Raw genomic sequence first — 16516 nt, forward strand, 5'->3', positions numbered from 1 at the left:
AGATAGGCTTACCCTCTACATGGTGATGATAAGCACTAATCACACTAAGGTGAACTCTTACGGAGTTGGTTTTGAGACTCCGACAAGTGCAGAAGGTATTCAAGCAGAGTCTGTGTAGGACAAGAAAGAGGATCTAGGGCCTTGCCGTCACACCAGACGGCAAACCTCCTCCATTTGAAAGAGTAACACCTCTTTGTGGAATCTTTCCTAGAAGCAAGACTCGGGAGACACCCTCTGAAAGACCCAAGGAGGTGAATTCTAAGCTCTCAACATCCAGGCCTTGAGAGCCAGAGACTGGAGGTTGGGATGCAGAAGCGCCCCTTTATTCTGAGTGATGAGGGTTGGAAAACACTCCAATCTCCACGGTTCCTCGGAGGACAACTCCAGATGAAGAGGGAACCAAATCTGACACGGCCAGAAGAGAGCAATCAGAATCATGGTTCCGCGGTCTTGCTTAAGTTTCAGCAAAGTCTTCCCTACAACAGGTATGGGAGGATACGCATACAGAAGACCTGTTCCCCAAAGTAGGAGAAAGGCATCCAACGCTAGTCTGTCGTGAGCCTGAAGCCTGGAATAGAACCGAGGGACCTTGTGATTGATCTGAGTGGCAAAAAGATCCACCGAGGGGGAGCCCCACGCTCAGAAGATCTTACGAACAACGCCCATGTTCAGTGACCACTCGTGAGGTTGCATTATCCTGCTCAACCTGTCAGCCAGACTGTTGTTTACGCCTGCTAGATAAGTGGCTTGGAGAAAACATGCCATGACGGCGTGCCCAAAGCCACATCTAGATGGCTTCCTGACACAGAGGGCGCGATCCGGAGCCCCCCTACTTGTTGGTGTAATATTTGGCAACCTGACTGTCTGTCTGAATCAATATGATTTGGTTGGACAGCCAATCTCTGAAAGCCTTTTCAGCATTCCAGATTGCTCAAAATTCCAGGAGATTGATCTGAAGACCTTTTTTCTGAAAGGATCAGCTCCTTGATTGTGAAGCCCATCTACATGAGCTCCCCACCCCAGGAGGGATACATCCGTCGTCAGCACTTTCTGTGGCTGAGGAATTTGGAATGGACGTCCCAAGGTCAAATTGGATCGAATCGTCCACCACTGTAGAGAATTCCGAAAGTCAGTGAACAGTTGGATTACATCGTCTAGACTCTCCGCAGCTTGGTACCACTGGGAAGCTCTTGGCAGCAAGCATAGCGGCCTGATACGTCTTCCTCCCATAAGAGTCAAGAGTTTTAGCTTCTCTGCCTGGGGGCGCCGAAGCATAGTCTCTAATACTCCTGGCTCTCTTGAGGGCGGAGTCCACCACCATGGGAATTGTGGGGTAACTGAGGCCTCATCAACCCAGGTTCACTGTGGATCCAATACTGGGATTCAGCTTTTTTTGGGACCATGAGGCCAGACAGAGGGGCTGACCAGTTTCGCATAAGGACTTCCTTCAGTACCTTATGCAGAGGAACTGTCACAGCCTCTTTAGGTGGAGAAGAATAATCCAAGACCTCGAGCATCTCAGTCCTAGGCTCATCCTCAACCTCCACAGGGAAGGGAATAGCCGTAGCCATTTCTTAGACAAAAGAGGAAAAGGACAGACTCTCTGGTGGAGACAGTCTCCTTTCTAGCGGAGGGGAAGGATCAGAGGGAATCCCAAAGGACTCATCAGAAGACAGAAGTACCTGGGATCATCATCTGACTCCCACGAACGCTCCTGCTCAGTGTCAGATAAAACCTGAGTTAAGGTGCTTCGACACTGGACCTGTCTCGACGCCGAGGAACGATGTCCTCTATGGCTATGTCAAGAGGTCGATGCCCTTTCCGACTGCCTTGAAGCTCCCTCCACCAACGTCGAAGGGGAGTCAACCTGGGTGGCAGCTGATGCCGATGCCACAGGCAGCACTGCAGTCGAAGACCTCACCACAGGAGAAGAGCCTGAGACAGCTGCAGCAGATGGTACAGAAGGCGCAAGCACCCCCTACACCAAAGCTGACTGACGTAGCAGCCACTCCAAAAGTTCTGGAAACAAGGCCCGAATGCGCTCATTGAGAGCCGCCATCGGAGAAGGCTGCGGGGTCGGTGGAACAGGCGGTGTCAGAATCTGTGGAGGCTCAGGAGCAGGTGCCTGGCTGCTAGGAGACCAACACATCGGAACCTCCTGTATCAAGGGGGAGCCAATCCTCTCGGCGCCGATGCTTCTCCGGTGCCGACTCTCTCGACGCCCCCCTGCTCTCCATCCGTATCCCGCGATTGTCTCCTCACATCCCATCCGTGTCCATCGATTCTCCTCCTCCCTGCCCTCCCATCCAAGTCCATCGATTCTCCTCTGCCCTTCCCTCCCCTTGATGTCCCGCGATTCTGTCCTCCTCCTCCCCTCCAGCATTCAGTTGTCTTCACTTGCTTGCATTCGTAACATCTTGACGTCAGCTCGCCTCCAGCATTCCCTTCCCTCTCACTGTTCCGCCCTCTGACGTCATTTCGTCTTTATATGAGGGCGGGACAGTGAGAGTGAATGGAATGCTGCAGGCTTGCTGACGTCAGGATGTTATGAACCCAGACAGCCAGCCAGCCGTAGAACGTTGACGGTACAAATTATTATATAGGATAATACAGTAAAAACAGAATGAGAATATAAAAGCGTCCCCTTCAGCCCAATCTGATGCTCATGGTTTTTCAAAATTTTAAATGAACTGGCTCCATCATATCTGACTTAGGGGGTTGTTTACTAAAGCTTAGCTCGAGTTATCTGCAGCAGGGCCCATAGAAATATGGGGGGGGGGGGTTAATTTATTTTTATACATTCTGAACTTGCAGTCTCAAGTGGTTACTAGACAACGTCCCTTCCTTAGAGGAAATTCATTTATTTGAGACAAAGAAATTACTTCTTCACTTAACATGTAATAAACTCTAGAATTCGTTACCAGAGAATGTGGTAGAGAGCAGTTAGCTTAGCAGGGTTTAAAAAAAAGGTTTGTCTAATTTCCTAAAAGAAAAGTCCATAAGCCATTATTAAGATGGACTTGGGAAAATCCACTGTGTATTTGTAGGATAAGCAGCATAAAATCTGTTTTGCTGTTCTGGGATCTTGCTAGGTTCTGTGACGTGAATTGGCCACTGTTGGAAACAGGATCCTGGGCTTGAAGGACCTTCGGTCACAGACGTTCAAATATTTGAAACATATTAATCTGCAAACGAACCTGTTCTGGAGACGGGAAGGCGGTAGAACTAGAGGACACGAAATGAGGTTGAAGTGGGACAGACTCAAGAAAAATGTCAGGAAGTATTTTTTCACGGAGAGAGTGGTGGATACTTGGAATGCCCTTCTGCGGGAGGTGGTGGAGATGAAAACAGTAACAGAATTCAAAAATGCCTGGGATAAACCTAAAGGAATTCTGTTCAGAAGGAATGGATCCTCAGAAGCTTAGCAGAGATTGAGTGGTAGCACTGGTGGTTGGGAGGCGGGGCTAGTACTGGGCAGACTTCTACGGTCAGTGCCCTGAAAATGGTACATACAAATGAAGGTCAGGTATACATATAAAAGTAGTGCATATGAGTTTATCCTGTTGGGCACTGGATGGACCGTACAGGTCTTTTTCTGCCGTCACCTATAAAACTATTGGGGGTGAAAGCCATCATTTATGGAATTCTTAACTATTAGAAATAAAACAGCAATTTTCATAAAAAGTCTGTTGAAAATTAAACAACTGTGTTTTGAGTAATCATTTTAATATATTAGACTGTAATATGTTGAAGCCTGGATAGGGAATCTGGTTTATTTATGAGAATGTACTTAGACTTCTTATAATTAAAGTAAAACAGAAATTGCTACTTGTAGTCTGAAAAGGATATGTAATGTTATCTTGATGAAGATTACCACTATTGTAATCTACCTGGTACTTTATGGATAAGATAGAATATAAATCCTCAAATTAAATTACACTAAATTAATCATCCTTCCCTTTCTTCAAATAAGCCTTATATAACAGACAAGTCTTTGGTCCTTTTCTGCAGACCCTCCAATCGTGCTCCAACTGTAAACAAGTAGGGAGTACATTCTATAGCAAAAGGCAGTTGAATAGAGAATGCTTTAGACTAGTGATATACTTTTCTCATAAGAACATAGTGTTGCCATACTGAGACAGACCGAAGGTCCATCAAGCCCAGCATCCTGTTTCCAATAGCGGCCAATCCAGGTTACAAGTACCTGGCAAGATCCCGAAACAGTTTAATATATTTTATGCTGCTTATCCTAGAAATAAGCAGTGGATTTTCCCCAAATCCATTTTAATAATGGTTTATGGACTTTTCTTTTAGGAAGCTAGCCAAACCTTTTTAAAACCCTGCAAACTGTTTTTACTACATTCTCTGGCAAAGAATTCCAGAGTTTAATCACATGTTGAGTGAAGAAATAACTATTCTGTAGTTTCATTGTGTGCCCCCTAGTATTTTTGGAAAGAGTAAAAAAGCAGTTCACATGTACGTGTTACACTCCACTCATTATTTTATAGACCTCTCTCATATCTCCCCTCAGCCGTCTTTTCACCAAGTTGAAGAGCTCTAGCCGCTTTATCCTTTCCTCATAGGGAAGTCGTCCCATCCCATTTATCATTTTCGTTGCCCTTCTATGTATCTTTTCTAATTCCACTATATCTTTTTTGAGATGCCGTGACAAGAATTGCATGCAGTATTCGAGGTGCGGTCACATCATGGAGCGATACAAAGGCATTACAACATCCTCATTTTTGTCTTCCATTCCTTTCCTAATATTCTATTTCCTTTCTTAGAAGCTGCCGCACACTGAGCAGAGGGTTTCTACGTATCATCAACGATGACACCTAGATCCCTTTCCTGGTCAGTGACTCCTAATGAGGAACCTTGTATCATGTAACTATAGTTTGGGTTCCTTTTTCCCCACATGCATCACTTTGCATTTGCTCACATTAAACGTCATCTCTCATTTTGATGTCCACCTGTGCCTGGCACCACATGCAAAATCCTTCCCCATCCCCTGCTGTACCTAGTACATAAAAGCACAATATAGACACCAAATACTCGGGATCCAACCCATGTAATATCAAATTTTTTGTAATTGGAATTATTAACTGGAGTAGAGGGGTAGCCCAGTGGTTAGTTCAGTGGACTTTGATCCTGGGGAACTGGGCTCAATTCCCACTGTAGCTCCTTGTGATCTGGGCAGGTCAGTTAACCCTCCATTGCCCCAGGTACAAAATAAATACCTGTACATAATATGTAGACTGCTTTGATTGTAACCACAGGAAAGGTATATTAAGTTCCATTCCCTTTATGAAGACATTCATCTAAGGCAGTGTACAGAAGGTTCAGCTTAAAGTCACAATTTTGTTAACAGCATAGCAATAATAAAATGACTAAATGTAGCCATAAATGCAATCAATCAGGTAAATGGAGATGGCAAAATGAATCTCAGTAATAGGAGTAACATGATACAATATCAGAAGGTAAAATTATGTATAATCATACCTGATAATTTTCTTTCCATTAATCATAGCTGATCAATCCATAGACTGGTGGGTTGTGTCCATCTACCAGCAGGTGGAGATAGAGAGCAAACTTTTGCCTCCCTATATGTGGTCATGTGCTGCCGGAAACTCCTCAGTATGTCGATATCAAAGCTCCATCCGCAGGACTCAGCACTTAGAGAATTACACCCACGAAGGGACACTCTGCCCAGCTCACCACCGCCGAAACGGGGGAGGGGAATTAACCCAGCTCATCCCCACACAAGTGGGGGAGGGGAATCCGTCCAGCTCATCCCCGCGGAGCGGGGGAGGGACACCACACCCGCCGATGCGGGGGGATCTGGCTTATCCTGCAACCGCAACCGCGGGAGGAGCTGACTGACCCTAACACCGCCGAAGCGGGAGGGGTACAAAGCTGCCCTACAGCCGCACGAAGCGGGAGGGAGTGCCGGCAGAATTTATGTCTCAATCCAGCCCCGTAAAACGGGGGGGAGAGGAATGCAGCAGCTCACTGTAACACAAACTCGTCTCAACTCTTGAAGAATCCAAGTGAAAGAAGAACTTGAACACGAAGTCCTCCTGAAGTAACTGAAGGCTAAACTTGAACCTAAAATTCAACCAGAATATAAACAGTACAGATATCTGGAGGGGCTATGGATTGATCAGCTATGATTAATGGAAAGAAAATTATCAGGTATGATTATACATAATTTTACCTTCCATATCATCAAGCTGATCAATCCATAGACTGGTGGGATGTACCGAAGCAGTACTCACCCAGGGCGGGACATAGAAATCCCTGACCTCAACACTGAAGCTCCAAACCGGGCCTCCGCCCGTGCAGCCACAGTCAAACGGTAATGCTTGGAGAATGTATGAGCCGAAGCCCACGTTGCCGCCTTGCATATCTCTTCCAAGGAGACGGATCCGGCCTCTGCCATCGAGGCCGCCTGAGCTCTCGTGGAGTGAGCCTTCAGCTGGATAGGCGGCACCTTCCCCGCGGCCACATAAGCCGCTGCAATGGCTTCCTTGACCCATCTTGCCACTGTAGGCTTAGCAGCCTGCAGACCCTTACGAGGACCTGCAAACAGGACAAACAGATGATCCGATTTCCGGAAATCATTGGTCACTTCCAAGTATCTGATGATGACTCGTCTCACATCCAGATATTCAAGAGCGGAGTACTCCTCTGGGTAGTCCTCCCTACGAAAGGAAGGGAGACAGAGCTGCTGATTCACATGGAAGCGAGAACCAATCTTGGGCAGGAAGGAAGGCACTGTGCGAATAGTCACTCCTGCCTCAGTGAACTGCAGAAAAGGCTCTCGACATGAGAGCGCCTGGAGCTCGGAAACTCTTCTGGCTGAAGAGATAGCCACCAAAAAGACTGCTTTCAACGTCAGGTCTTTCAGAGATGCCCTCGACAAGGGTTCCAAAGGCGGCTTCTGCAATGCTCTTAGCACCAGGTTGAGATTCCACGCAGGCACCACTGAGTGCAGAGGAGGGCGCAGGTGATTAACTCCCTTGAGAAAGCGCACCACATCTGGCTGCGAAGCCAGGGAAGCACCCTTCAGGCGGCCCCTGAAGCAAGCCAGAGCCGCTACCTGGACTTTAAGGGAACTGAGCGACAGGCCTTTCTCCAGACCTTCTTGCAGGAACGCCAACACTGAAGAAATTGGAGCAGTGAAGGGAGAAAGTGAGCCTGCTTCACACCATGCTGCAAAGATACGCCAAACCCTGGCGTAAGCAGTAGAAGTAGAGCGCTTCCTCGCTCTCAGCATAGTGGCGATGACCTTGTCTGAGAAGCCCTTCTTCCTCAGACGCTGCCGCTCAATAGCCAGGCCGTAAGACCAAAGGGAGAGGGATCCTCCATCACCACGGGACCCTGATGTAACAGGCCCTGCTCCACTGACAGCCGCAGAGGATCGTCGACTGAGAGCCTGAACAAGTCCGCATACCAGGGACGTCCGGGCCAATCCGGACCCACCAGGATTACCCTGCCGGGATGCTTTGCCACCCGGTCTAGCACCCTGCCCAACATGGGCCAGGGCGGGAACACATAGAGGAGCTCTTGTGTCGGCCACTGTTGGAGAAGAGCATCTACTCCCAGGGATCGAGGGTCCCGTCCTCTGCTGAAAAAGCGCGACACTTGGCCATTGGCCGATGACGCCATCAGATCTAGGCTCGGCTGGCCCCAGCGCTTCGTGATGTCCAAGAACGCCTGAGCAGATAGTTGCCACTCTCCGGGCTCCAAGGTATGGCGACTGAGAAAGTCCGCCTTGGCATTCATGACTCCGGCAATGTGGGCCGCTGAAAGCTGCTCCAGGTTCGCTTCCGCCCACTGGCAAAGACTCATAGCCTCCTTGGCTAGAGGGGCGCTCTTGGTACCTCCCTGGCGGTTGATATAGGCCACAGCCGTGGCATTGTCCGACAGGACCCGTACAGGCTTCAACACCAGTACCGGGATGAACTCCAATAACACCACCCGAATGGCTCTGAGTTCCAGGAGGTTGATAGACCACTTGCCTCTGCAGGAGACTAGAGCCCCTGCGCTGTCCTTCCCAAGCAGTGGGCTCCCCAGCCCATCAAAGAGGCGTCTGTTGTGACGACAATCCACTCCGGGGTCACCAGAGGCAATCCTGCAGACAACTTGTCTGTCTGCGTCCACCAGCTCAGCGCCTTGCGCACTGCTGGGTCCACGGGAAGGCGCACAGCATAATCCTCCGACATCGGAGTCCAGCGCAGCAGCAGAGATAGCTGTAGTGGTCTCATATGAGCCCTGGCCCAGGGCACTACTTCCATCGTGGCCGTCATAGGGCCCAACAGCTGCACGTAGTCCCAAGCCCGAATAGGAGAGGCTACTAGGAACTAGTCCACCTGAGCCTGAAGCTTGACAATCCGATTGTCTGGCAGGAACACTCTGCCCACTTGGGTGTCGAATCGAACTCCCAGATACACCAGGGACTGAGTCGGGCGCAGCTGGCTCTTCTTCCAGTTGATGATCCATCCCAGGGAGCTCAAAAGAGCAACTACCCGGTCCATAGCTTTTCCGCACTCTGCATAAGAGGGGGCTCGGATCAACCAGTCGTCCAGATAAGGATGGACTTGTACTCCTTCCTTTAGCAGGAAGGCCGCTATGACCCCCATTACTTTGGAAAAGGTCCGCGGAGCAGTAGCCAACCCGAAAGGGAGGGCTCTGAACTGGAAGTGTCGTCTCAGGACTGTAAAACGCAGAAAGCGTTGGAGAGGAGGCCAGATGGGAATATGCAGGTACGCTTCCTTGATGTCCAAGGAAGCCAAGAACTCTCCTGCCTTCACTGCCGCTATAACAGAGCGGAGAGTCTCCATGCGAAAGTGCCTCACTTTCCAGGCCCGATTGACCCCTTTGAGGTCGAGGATAGGCCGGACAGAACCTCCTTTCTTTGGAACCACAAAGTAAATGGAGTAACGTCCCTTGCCAATCTGATTTTTTGGCACCGGAACGACCGCACCCAGGCGGATCAGGTTGTCCAAGGTCTGCTGCACTACCACAGCTTGACCGGAGACTTGCAGGGAGAGAGTACAAACCCGTCTCTTAAGGGTTGGCAGAACTCTAGCTTGTAGCCGTCTCTGATGACTTCCAGCACCCACGCGTCTGAAGATATAGTGGTCCACTCACCCAGAAACGAGGACAGCCGTCCTCCAATCTGCACTGGGGCGTGGACCAAGGCCCCGTCATTGGGTACGAGACCCTGGGGGAGGACCGGAGGGAGCACCTCCGGGACGGCGGTCTCTGCGAAAGGAATGCTGCTTGGGGGAGAAATTCCTCTTGAAGGAAGAGGGGGCAGAGGAACCCGACTTGCCCGGGCGGTACCGATGGGCTTCCTGCAACCGTCCTCTGGAGGTATTGGGACGAGTACTAACCCGAGCCCTGACCTCTGGTAATTTCTTGCCCTTAGACGTGCCGAGATCGGTCACGATTTTGTCCAGCTCGACCCCAAAGAGCAGCTTGCCTTTAAAAGGCAATCTAGCCAGGCGGGATTTAGAGGCGTGGTCAGCAGACCAATGTTTCAGCCAAAGCCACCGCCGCGCAGAGACTGTCTGAGCCATGCCTTTAGCTGAGGCTCTCCAGACATCATACAGCAAGTCTGCCAAATAGGCTAAGCCCGATTCCAGGGCCGGCCAATCAGCCCTCAAGGAATGATCCGAGGGGGAAGCCCGCTGCACCATACACCGGCACGCCCTGGCCACATAGGAGCCGCAAACTGAGGCCTGCAAACTTAAAGCAGCTGCCTCAAAGGACGACCTTAAGGCCGCCTCCAATCTTCTGTCTTGGGCGTCCTTTAGGGCCGTGCCACCTTCCACCGGCAATGCCGTTTTCTTAGTCACCGCAGTGATTAAAGAATCCACGGTAGGCCACAGATAGGCCTCACGTTCACTCACAGCCAAAGGATAGAGGCGGGACATAGCCCTAGCCACTTTAAGGCTCGTTTCCGGGACATCCCATTGAGCCGCAATTAAGGTGTGCATGGCATCATGCACGTGGAAGGTTCTAGGCGGGCGCTTCGTCCCCAGCATAATGGCAGAGCCAACAGGGGCTGAGGGAGAGACGTCCTCCGGAGAGGAAATCTTCAAAGTGTCCATGGCCTGTAACAACAGGTTGGGCAAATCCTCTGGGCTAAAAAGCCGCGCTGCAGAGGGGTCATCCGCTCCATCCGAGCGGGGATCTATCTCCTCCAAGGAATCCGCAAAGGATCGTTGGGAGACCTCAGACACGCTGCCCTCATCTACATCGGAGGAGACAAAAGTCCTCCAAGGCCTGGAAATCAACCCGAGGGCGTTACCTCTGGGAACCTCAACCTCTTTATCAGAAGAGGGAGCAGGGGCAGCGTTTTGCATGAGGAAAGCCTGATGCAGCAGCAAAACAAACTCGGGGGAGAAACCCCCCAGACTGTGCACTTCCGCAGCCTGGGCAACAGCCCTAGACGCACTCTCAACCGGCGCTCGCAATAGCGGGGGAGAGACATGCTGCGCATCCAAAATGGCGTCCGGCGCGAAACTCCGTGAAGGAGCCGCGCGGGAAGAACGGCGCTTAACTTTAGCCGCTTTTGTGCCGTCGCCCAAATTAAGGGCGTTCATGGCATTAATGTCTCCAACCTCAAGGGCGGCCCCGAAGAAGCCGTCCGAGCCGCGTGGCCGGCCAAGATGGCGGAGGCGAGGAGCGGGGGATGGGCGTTTATGGCGGGAAAAAAACCGCCACGCCGGAGGAACGACCGGGACATTCATCGGTCACTAAACTATCACCCATCAAGGGCGAATCAGGTTGTAAAACCCCCGCATCCCCTCTAGAAGCGCTCCAGCGATCCGGGGAGCGACCCTATGCGCCCTCGCCCTCCGACGCCATTGCCACGAGGAGAAGAATCGGGGAACCCCCTGCCCGCTATAAAAAGGTAAAATTACCTGCTTGCCGCTCCGAGCTGTAACGAACTGGTGTCCCAGTGAGTAGCTGCAATGAACGTTTAAAGAAACGTCGAATTAAACGCCTTTAAAGACGTTTAAAAATTTTTTTTATTTATTTATTTATTTATTTTTTTTTTAAACGGAGCCAGCGGGAGGGGGGAGAAAAGGAGGGACCTGGCACCACCAGGTTTGCACTTGCTCAAAAGAGCCCTCAACCCCAGGCCTCAACAAAACCTAAGGATTAGGCTTGGAGGCCTAGCCAGAGCTGCTGCTGTGTGTGACCACCACCTGCTGAGATAGAGAACATACTGAGGAGTTTCCGGCAGCACATGACCACATATAGGGAGGCAAAAGTTTGCTCTCTATCTCCACCTGCTGGTAGATGGACACAACCCACCAGTCTATGGATTGATCAGCATGATGATATGGAAATATAATTAATAGCACCATAAAACAATCATGTAACAAAGATCCAATAAATGTCAGAAGAACACAAAGTGATTCTAGCACCGAAGAACATTCGTATTACAGATATAATACTAATTTAATCTGCACAATACGAATGCTGTTGGTATAATACAATGAAACATCTTAACAGGCAGCTGATGGAGCAAGTACAGTTGAGATATAAGAACATAAGCACCGCCATACTGGGAAAAGACCAAGGGTCCATCAAGCCCAGCATCCTGACTCCGACAAAAGGGATAATGCAAATTCATTGGGAAAAACAGATCAGTGCATATGTAGTGGAATAATATATAAGGAACTGGTCTAAGTTACAGGCAGTGCAGCAAACTAGTCTGGGTACGGAGTGAGTGGATAATCTGTCACCACACTTTCATCTGTTTTTTTGAAGTAGAGGTAGTTTTGAGTTCAGTGTTACCCCTAGGGGTGTGAATTCTAGAATTTGACTATGCCTAAAAAGGCTTGCTGGCAAGTATCACTTTGAGCAATTTATTTTGACGCGGGTACAGATAGTGATGCTCCTTCACAGGACCTTAGAGGCCTCAAGGGTATGTAGACAGCTAACTTTAGTTAATTTTAATGTAAACAGCTTTGACCTATAAATCAGAAAAGGAGGTATATCAAGCCTGTAAATAAACAAACTTAGTCTTTAAGTACTCTGGCCCATTTTGTCTGAGGACCTTAAAAAAAATCAAAGATAGAGTTTTAAATTTGGCCCTGTAAGGTACTGGTAGCCAATTGCACTTTTTGCAAGAAGGGTATGATGTGGTCGCACTACCTGCAGCCCTATCAGTTGTGCTGCAGAGAAAAGATACAGGTTTGACCAACATACAGGTATTATAATAGTCTAGTCATGCCATCATCACGGCATGCACTGCTGTGGTCAGACAGCTTTTCAGTATAAGGAGATTTTCTAGTTGCTGCATGTGATAGAAACAGTTTTTAAAAGGTTATGGGGTGGCCTAATGGTTAGTGCAGTGGGCTTTAATCCTGGTAACCTGGGTCTGATTCCCACTGCAGCTCCTTGACCTTGGGCAAGTCACTTAACCTTCCATTGGTCCAGGTACAAAAACGTACGATTGAGAGCCCTCTAGGGACAGAGAAAGTACCTGCATATAATGTGTACAGTGCTGCTTTCATCTAGTGGTACTATAAAAATATTAGTAGTATATTAGTAGTAGAATTTGTGAGATCAAAATTAAATGACTCGATTCTATAAATGTTTTGAATACCGCTTGCATCCCAAAAGTGTTCACTGCGGTTAACAAAAATCTCATCAATAGATGCATTTACAAATAATATGCAACATCATTACAGGAAGATCTACAGCAATTAACTGACAAAAAGCCCCATCCAAAGAGAAATATGTAAATAGCATAGTAACTCAATTAATCATCATTAAAATCCAAATCAAATAAAAATGCCTTCAAGCCTTTCTAAAAAGGTAATATGAAGGTAGTCCTTTTATCTCCCATGGTAACCCATTCCAGACTCACACTCCTTGAATTGAAAAGAAGCATTCATAAACAGATCTAAAACGAACAAACATTCTTAAAAGAAGGGAAGCCAATTTGTAAGGTACGAGCAAAGAGAAATGCCCTGAGAAGGAATCGAAAGCAGTTTTGCAAGATCCTCTGAATTTTTCCCAAAAAGAGACTTAAAAACCAAACAGGCTGTTTTAAACCTAATGTGTTTCTGAACTGGTAACCAGTGTAAATTCGTCATAAGCAGTGTAATACGCAGGGACTGTCTTTCTTCTATGTTTGTGCAGCGCTGCGTACGCTTTGTAGCGCTATAGAAATGCTAAATAATAGTAGTAGTAATACTCTCAAACATCCCTTTATAAAAGATCAATCTAGCAGCTGTATTCTGTAACGGCTGCAGTCGCTTTTGTAATTCAAATGAGTCTAGCAGCATCCCAATATTCCTGACCTGTGATTTTAGGGGGCGTTTATACTACTCAAATGGTATAGTTAGGAACCTGTTCACTTGTGTTAGGAACCCACAGAATTCGTTCTGTTTGGAGTGAGGCATAGGTTTTTTTTTATTTTTTATCTTTTATTGAGTTGCTGCTAGACAGGTAGTCAATTTATTTAAAGCTTTGGTACATCTGGTTCAATGGATATGAGAAGTTGGACACAAACACTGCAGCAGGACATGTTTATCCACTTATCATCTCTCTGACCTCATGTGCAACTTTTTTTTTAATTAGTCACCTTATTTTCTAACTCCTCTTACTCTCTTACCTATCTATACGTTCCAACTTTAATTATACCCTACGCTGTCTATTAAAATGTTCTGTTATATATTGTGTTGATATTGTAAATAGTATACTATGCCATACTTTGTATTATCTGAATATTCTTTACTGCTGTAATTGTCTATTTACATAAGTACATAAGTAAATGCCATACTGGGAAAAGACCAAGGGTCCATCGAGCCCAGCATCCTGTCCACGACAGCGGCCAATCCAGGCCAAGGGCACCTGGCAAGCTTCCCAAACGTACATGTTATTCCCGGAATTGTGGATTTATTGTTTGATTTATTCTTACTGTACATTGCCTTCAGTGAATTCTTTCAAAAAGGTGGTAAATAAATCCTAACAAACATCTATGCCAATGATGTGCATCAACCAAAGCAATCCCACTAAAAGCTTGAGATGAATATTACATCAAATAGGTGCCTATGGTGCCCTGTAGTTCCTTATCATGATGTGCTGTTGGCGAACAGATCCGATTGGTGTCTGAGAACCATGAAAATACTGTGCCACCAACACCTGTGTCTGCCAGCCCTGTAAGTATGAAATTATGATCCACAGTATCAACAGCTGCAGAGAAATCCAGCAACACTAGTAGTGAGACAATAGATGCTTTTGTGACCAGGAATTTACCATCCACGGATGGTTCGCGAAGGGATATTGGGGGCGATGTGTCTGCCATAGTCCCTCCTGAACATAGTGAGGGGCATAATCGAACGTCCATTTGTAAAAACGTCCATCTCCGAAAACGGGTCCGTGAAGGGGCGGGCCGAACTGTATTTTCGATAAAAATGGACATCCATCTTTTTTTTCGAAAATACATTGGATTAGGGCGTTTTTTGAGCTGGGCGTTTTTGTTTTTTAGCGATAATCGAAACCGAAGCGTCCCAGCTCACAAACGACCAAATCCAAGGCATTTGGTCGTGGGAGGGGCCAGCATTCGTAGTGCACTGGTCCCCCTGAGATGCCTCTATGCCAGCCTCAAATATCATACCTAGCTCCATGACAGTAGTATGCAGGTCCCCAGAGCAATTTTACTTTAGTTGGTGCTGCGCGGGACCCATGCAGAGAGGAAAAATCGGAAGAAAAAAAAAAACAAGCAAGCTGTCATGGAGCTGGGGATGACATTTGAGGCTGGCTTACAAGTTGGGAAAAAAGTGTTTAACATTCGTTTTTTTTTGGTGGGGAGGGGGTTAGTGACCACTGGGGGAGTCAGGGGAGGTCATCCCCGGTTCCCTCTGGTGGTCATCTGGTCATTTAGGGCACTTTTTTGGGACCTGTTCGTGAAAAAAACGGGTCCAACAAAAGTGACCTAAATTCTCTCTGAAAACGCCTTTCTTTTTTCCATTATCGGCCGAGCACGTACATCTCTGCTCAGCCGATAACCACGCCTCAGTCCCGCCTTCACCACGCCTCCGACACGCCCCCATCAACTTTATGCGTTCCCGCGACGGAGTGCAGTTGGAAACGCCCAAAATTGGCTTTCGATTATACCGATTTGGGCACCCACAAGAGAAAGACGTCCATCTCCCGATTTAGGTCGGAATTTGGGCGTTTTTCTCTTTCGAAAATAAGCCTCAGTGTCTCACTATCCCCTGAAGAGAGGAATCCGCCAGCCAATCTGCAGCTGCAAGGAAAGTGGCATCTACGGACATGCAGGTGAAGGGGAAGTGAGAACGTCTTCCTGCTTCTATGATTGCTGTTAGCCGTGTTGCCCCAACGGGACATTTCAACGCCATGTTCTCTGGAAATGACTCAGGTGGCCTGGGTGAAGTGGCTTTGTTTGGCTCCATGGATAGAAAAGCAGCGGCTGGACATGCAACGGCAGTTTCTAACCCAGTAAGACCTTCATTATTCTTAGAGGATTTATGGACTTTGATAGTCTCATTGGGTCAAAACCAGTTGAGGCAACTAGCGCATAGTGGGAATAAAGTTTTGAAGTTTGAGAATAAAATGGAAAATCATGAATCTTGCTTATCCTCATTTGAGATGTGTTCAAAAGTTGGAGGAGAATATTAGTAAAGTGCATATTTTGTGTAATGTTGTTGCAAAGGATAATTCATCTTCGTTGATAAAATATGAAAACCTAGAGAAGCAGGTTGGAAGCAGGAATTTGCATCTGATTAATTTCCCCAGGAAACCAGGAGTCTCTCCTCAGGATATGTTTAGGAGATTTATGCTGGAACATTTTCAAGTCCCCCTCAATCACTACCTCCCCTTGTTCAAGTTTAATATTTGCCTCCATTTAAGACAACGACAGCAGAGGGTGGATAAGATGTATTATCTCCAATTTCACAGGACAGTTTAGATCAGACTGCTTTTCTGGAATCTTCAAAGGAAGAGTTACTCTGCCCACATGTGTGGTTTCACTTGTGCTTGACCCCAATAGGACTGATACTGTATTTTAGAAACAAAAACTCTCCATTTTTTTCCTTGAAAGTGAGAATGTTTCCTGATATAGCTAAAGCCACACAAAGACGACGTAAGCAGTTTTTGCTGTGTTGTCCTAGGGTTATAGAAATTGGAGCTGCTTTGTGCTTAAATTTCCTTGTAAGTGTATGGTAAAGTCCCTTGCTAATACTTATATATTCTTTGATTATCTCAGTATCGTTTTTGAGTAATAAAACTGTTGAAGTAGGGCGTCAGCAATTTTCCTAGTCTGTGGACTCAATATAGGCTGTTCTCTCCAGGTTAACCCCTCTGTTAATTTATAATTCTCTCTCCTAGGACATCCTCTAGTTTTTCCCATCAGGATTTGTTGCTTATACTGTTTGAGCTCTCGAGATCTCCCTTTTGGAGAGCTGGTATATTTGTTGGAATAATGTTATTTACCTAAAAGATACTGTTTTATGTGCGATTT

At 47.4% G+C, this 16516-nt stretch overlaps 1 protein-coding gene across 7 annotated transcripts in view; it reads right to left on the reverse strand.

Annotated features, from left to right (window-relative positions):
- DLG3 (discs large MAGUK scaffold protein 3) overlaps positions 1-16516 on the reverse strand; it is a 409804-nt gene that overhangs the window by 128998 nt on the left and 264290 nt on the right. The window contains exon 2 of one of the 7 annotated variants that reach the window (XM_030208895.1): positions 7088-7097. The exons of the other annotated variants lie outside the window; for them this stretch is intronic. Within the exon in view, the coding sequence (XP_030064755.1) occupies positions 7088-7097 (10 nt within the window). The remainder of the gene's footprint in view (positions 1-7087; positions 7098-16516) is intronic. 7 annotated transcript variants of the gene reach the window in all.

Source organism: Microcaecilia unicolor, chromosome 7 (genome assembly GCF_901765095.1).
Source record: "Microcaecilia unicolor chromosome 7, aMicUni1.1, whole genome shotgun sequence".
Taxonomy (NCBI): Eukaryota; Metazoa; Chordata; class Amphibia; order Gymnophiona; family Siphonopidae; genus Microcaecilia; species Microcaecilia unicolor.